This window comes from Neolamprologus brichardi, chromosome 14 (assembly GCF_056152115.1).
Source record: "Neolamprologus brichardi isolate AB-2024 chromosome 14, ASM5615211v1, whole genome shotgun sequence".
Classification (NCBI taxonomy): domain Eukaryota; kingdom Metazoa; phylum Chordata; class Actinopteri; order Cichliformes; family Cichlidae; genus Neolamprologus; species Neolamprologus brichardi.
In genome coordinates this window covers 25091232-25097231 of record NC_142117.1, presented here as the reverse complement: position 1 = coordinate 25097231, position 6000 = coordinate 25091232, and the positions used below count along the sequence as shown (strand labels likewise).

The 6000-nt window shown below is 36.6% G+C and overlaps 1 protein-coding gene across 5 annotated transcripts in view; it reads right to left on the bottom strand.

The window, feature by feature from the left end:
- Nucleotides 1-1576: 1576 nt before the first annotated feature.
- LOC102800179 (muscleblind-like protein 1) overlaps nt 1577-6000 on the bottom strand; it is a 66745-nt gene continuing 62321 nt past the window's right edge. For all 5 annotated transcript variants that reach the window (XM_006795301.3, XM_087851021.1, XM_006795300.3 and 2 more), the window contains one exon: nt 1577-5303. Coding sequence is in view for 1 of the 5 variants with exons in the window: in XM_087851021.1 (XP_087707147.1) it covers nt 5244-5303 (60 nt within the window). In the remaining 4 variants the exon portion in view is untranslated. The remainder of the gene's footprint in view (nt 5304-6000) is intronic.

Below are 6000 nucleotides of genomic sequence, written 5' to 3'. Positions count from 1 at the left end.
ACATAATTATATTGTAAGTAAATTTAAGTACTGTGTAAGTAGTGTGCAATTTTATGGTAATTTTGCAGTAAAACAATATTTACACATTTCAGATACTAAATTTACTGTACTGCGCTGTGTGTGTGTGTGTGTGAGAGAGAGAGAGACTTGTTTACCTTTTAATACTGCTCTTTTATTTGGATACGAACAGAATGTGTAGGCCTACCTGTCAGGCAGGTTGGCAGATTACAGATGCCTCAAACACAACACACTCACGCTCCTCTCTCGAATCAGGCAATGTTTTAATGCTGCCACTTTTAGCCACGACTTCTAAGAGAGGGCGCCATTGAGCCAAAAAACGTCGCAAATACATTGCTGTTATTATGGGAATCACAGTGGAATTAGATGCAACAGTAACACTGTTGCAAAGGTAACTTACAAGAGAAAAAATGTGCAGGTCTGTGGAGCCAATTGAGTTTTTCTTTCACAATCACTGTTGAAAAATACAGTTCAAAAGGAGAATACAGGAAAACAGTGTCCCCTTTCCTGAAAAAATCCCTGTTAGGCAAGGTTATGTAAAATGGGGAAATATCTTTTGTTTTGCTGCAAAATCACCCCAAAACTATTCAATGCTTCAGATTATAACAAACTACTTAAATTTACTTAGAGTATTATTATTTGCTTCTTGTGAAAAAAAAAAGACTTGTTGTTCTCTAATTCTAGTGTAACAACATTTATGCATTTGTGGGTAAATATAAATAATTTCAAATAAAATTAAGTATTATGAAGTGTTACAGTGAAACATGTAAAGGCCACTTGTTTAACACTGAATATTCTGCTTAATACAGCATGTCAAACATGTGGCTCGGGGGCCACAATCGCCCCACCAAAAACTCAAATCGGGCCCACTGGAAGGCTTTGGAAAATATGAACAAAGACAAACATTTTAGACTTTTAGTTGTATTTTTGTAAGTTTTGTAGTTTTTTAAATGATAAAAACTCCTGGGATCAATCATAATACGCTAGACTATTGAAGTCATTTGATGTCAATAGATCAACATTTAAATAACATGTTTTTTTTATAGTTAGTTTCAACAAAAAAGAAAGAAAAAAATTAAAGTGAAAATTATTACTACTCACAATTCAGTCCCAAAGAGTCATTCTAACAGATTTCTTCTATTTACTATAGAAGCATTTCTTTATCGTTTACTGTAGAAAAACAGAGACATGTTGTTGAAATAGTGCTTATTTTTTCTTGAAGATATAACTGAGGGTTTCAGTGCGCGGTTAAACTTCTTAACAATGACAGAAAGGGAGGTTTCACTGGTGTGGCTCACAAAGGACAAAGTGGCCTGTATGTGGCCAACAATGTAAAATAAGTTTGACATTCCCTTTAATACAAAAATAAAGATGAATATGTTGCATTAAGCTTCATTTAACGCTTGTGCTACACACAGCCAGGACAGCCGCTCGCTTCTTGTTGTGCACAGAAACGAGCTCTAGTATTGTAATTTGTGTTCCCTTAAATTACCCAGAACATCCCAACCTTGAGCTCAAATGAAACGACACATTTTAAACAAATTCTCCTTTACTTGAGTTCATTTGTAAATTTTTATTACATTTTTTTTATTCATAACAGCAAGAATCAAATATAGCAATGCAGGCCCCGTGAATAAAATGGGTCACGTACTTTTTCTCTTAACTCCACACATCCATCAGTGTTGGCACAGCACACCACAAGCTATACTAACTACCTCCATGACTGGAATTATTGCATGATGCTATAGTTAATAAAAACCAAGGCAAACACAATCCTGTGAGATCCAGAACATACCACACCCCACCTCTTTATAATTTTTCTCATATTTCATTCAGATGATTGGATTTTATGGCTTTAGACTGTTGCAATCAGTAGTTTTCTCTACACACGCTTTCCAGATGAGGTGGCTGGTATGCAAACATGACGCATCCTTTCAGGGGGCCCGGAACAGTAAAACAAGCAGAAACAAACTGCAGCAGAAGACAGAATACATCATCTTAGCACTACAAGCAGAGAAAACAAACGACAAACCAAAAAAAGTTCAGTTTACATTATATCATAAACGTAAGCATGCGTGCTTGTAGAAGATGAGAGATGACTAAGGTGATCAGGACAAAATTTCAAACTAACTGGTTAATAACCAAACTACGAAGCAGTATATCATTCTGCAGTTATTCTTAAATTCTGACCTGATGTTGAACTACGATCGGGTTCGGTCAGTTTCATCTACTAGAAGCACAGCTTACATAAACATAAAGAACATACTTATAGCTATGGTGTTTGTGTTGCATGTATTTTAACTCTCCAAGTGGTGAAACTTCAGTGAGTATATTCTCAGGAATCTTTTTTTTTTTAAATAAACCACTATTCTATTTTTATATTTTTTTAATATATATTTTATTCCATTACATTGATAGAATATTGTATACTGTAAATACATCTTTCTGTGTAAATGTTTTCTTAATCAATATTACTGTGTTGTGATTTCTTTTTTTAAACTGTATATGTATTTCCTTTAACATGCATTCCTCTCTGAGTACAGTAAAGAGACAGGACGTGTTGTGATTGGTTGGGCCTGGGCGGGCGTGGCCATGACACACACCTGTGCAGTACAGGCGGGTTGGGGGACCAGACAAACCCAGTCAGGCCCTTACCCTGGAGGGTAGTGGACGCCTCCTCCGGAAGGTTACCTGGCAAACTACAAGCTGCTGACAAAAAAGAAGAGCAACACTTGGCCTTTTCTGAAAGGGGTAGGAGAGTGAGAACTCGGTGCCCTTTTGATGCAAGCAATTTTGTTCAGCCTTTCATAAGATTTTTTTTTTTTGTTATCCTAGCAAAATTCCTTGTCTTGATAGACATTATTTTTTTTATTCAAAATAAGATCTCAATATACATGATTCTTTCTTTTTTGACTATGTACAGAAGTGCAAAAAAGTCAACCATTATCACCTCAAGATTTCCCACCCCACCCTTGTTGTTTGCAGATGGCTGGGTAAGAAACGAGAGCTCAGACTCGGTTTCCTACTCGCCACGTTCACCTGACCCCGCCAGCAACGCCCCCAAAAGTGATCAAATATGCAGCTTGTTTTCCAACATGGCCCAATTTCCAGGGAGAGTAAAAACATTAAAACAATAGTTACTATTTGAAATGGATACAGTAGAAAATAACATCTTTACTCTAAACATCTAAGAACTAGATTTTTATAATAGTCTTTTTTTTTTCTTATATGACTAGTTACAAACCTTACAATCGTTAAAATATTACTCGTTTATTGGCGACGGTTGCCACAGCGACAACCTGGGCCTCTCTGTTCTATTATTTCATTACTTTTAGATACTCATATAAAACATCTTTGTTCAAAGAAGACAAAAAAAAAAGACTAGCGAAATGAACAATATGCATACAGTTCAACAATATGCATAACGTAGAAAATATTGAGTTTACAATTGTAATCATACGAAAATTAACATTACATGGAATTTCAGGGAACTGTGCATGAGGAACACGCAAACACACACACTGTACCTTATATTCATTATAAGAAAGATAAATATAATAAGCCAAACTGAAAAACTGAACTAATATCAAAAAAAATCATCCAAACAAAAAAATCAAACAATTGTTGTTGTCTAACAAAGAAAACCACAAGAGAGTTAAGAAAACACAGACAAAAAAAGTGACAGTTACATAGTGCTCTCGCTGTGTGTTAATATGGCGTGGATTAGGCAACTGGATGGTTCAAAATGGCATGTTGCATTGTGCTGACCCGATAATACATTCTAAGGCTTTGGATGAGTTATACAATCGTTTATATTCTTGCCACTTTCCCTGTACTTTCCACCAATTGACTATGCCTGAAAAAACACCCAGAATATTAAAAAATAAAATAACATAAAGAGTTCTAGAGATCTACTCCAAACACTCGATCCTTCTTTGGGCTACATATTTTTAAGAATTTAGCCCCACTAGTCTATCCACAACACCTAACAACAGTGACACGAAAAGACTTTGGCTGACTATCTGAAAAACAGTTCTCAGGTAGACATAAGAACAAATACTCTTAAATATGTCTGACTTTATATACACTACACTGAATTTACTTTAACCTGTCTTAAAATATGAATAACGATACCAATGAAAAACAAATCGGGTCGTACAGGTCGCGTATTTGCCAGTCACACTGTAGATTTTGACTTCTGTCTCACAGCAGCGTGGACATCATCTGATCCTGACCCTGTGGTGTCATCATAACAGTTTCATCGCTGAGAGAGCTTCTTTGGTCTCTCACCCAGGCTGAGATCTCACAGTCTACTCGTCTGATGTTTAGAGTCAACAGACTTAATGGCCGCACAGAGCTCGGATTACGAGTCAAGACATTTCACGTCTAAACAACTGACATCAACAACAAAGTTGAAGAAAATAAAATGAAAAGCTAATCATTCAGTAGAAGATTTATGTAAAGCACACGATCCGGGGACGGTCATCTAATCAATGGGGCGATGGTGCTCTTAGGGAATCACAGACAATGACGGGCTATGACATTGGACACTTCATGCTGTCCAAAAGAGAAAAGAGACGTATTAAAGGGAGTCGTTGAGTTGCAACACTTTGTAACACTGCTTCTATACCATTCATGTAGTTTGAGATGTATGGCACTTTACAGGGAGGCCTGCAACATTAAAGACATGTGCTTAAGAGATAGAAAGGTAGGCTACAAAGGTTTGAAAGACACCTCACAGACATTCAGTTGCTATTTTGCCTCTGAGTGCACTCATGTAATTTCCCTTATATCAGGTTTAACAAAATCAAATCATTAACAAAATCATTGTGCATGCATATGTGATTCAGTCAGATTATTTGTTTCGTTTTTCCTCAAATGAAATACAAGGTGCACCTTTGTGTAAACAAAAGACCAACAACCGATGAATAAACACGCACAACGTAAGTCATGATTCTTGGTCAGCAGACGTACCGATTCAGTCGACGTGTTCAGCGACTGCTCCACACATTTACCTTATGTTAACATTCAAAGTGTGTCTGGTGAATAAAGGTCAGTTGCCTCTACAGAACGCAAGGCAGTCTTTGATGCGATGTTGTTCTTTTCTCTTGTTGTGTAATAGTGTGCATGAAGTACACATGAAAACGCTTCTAACAAACTGTGCCTCCTATGTTAACATGCAGATTTATTCCAAACCAGTTCGGTCCTCCGTTTCGCTCCTGATGTTACGAGCATGAAGGGTGACCACTAATCTTGGACTTGACACCAGCACGCTGCAGCTCCATCTGAAAAGAAGTGCATGAAGTGCAGGAGGTCAGTTGTGAGCAACGACAAAATGGCGAAGCAAAGTTAGTGAGTTTACTGCTGACTTAGAGTTCAATCAGACAATAATGCTGATAATGGAAGCCTCGAAGTTTCTTTCTAAAATTTCTGTCTAAAACAAATGAATGTATGGTTTCCATAGTAACTGTGAATTACAAACTGTACTTGAACCACTCATTTGTTTTATTATTTGTTTATATATACATATAAAGCGCTGATTTTTAAAAAAAAATGTGCAATCATATATAGAAATACATCATGTAAGGCAAAAACTGATAATTTACCATTTTAACAACCTTGAAAGTCAATACTTGGTATGACCACCTTTATTATTCAACGCTCTAAGGGAAGCTCTCTTGCAGTTTCTTCAAGTAATAATAATAATAATAATAATAAATTTTATTTATAAAGCGCCTTTCAAGACCCCCAAGGACACTGTACAATAGATAAAAACACAAAGTAGTGTTCAGGAGTAGTTGTACAAGATTCTTGAAGGACAATAATGTGATCCAGGCTTTGGAAAACCACTGAATAACTGGAAAATGTTCCACTTGTTTTTCTATCTGTTGTTACTGCAGTGTGTTTGCGATCACTGCCCTGCTGAAAAGTGAGGCGGATGGTGTTGCACGGTGGATCAAAGCGAGGATAATTTCATCAGTT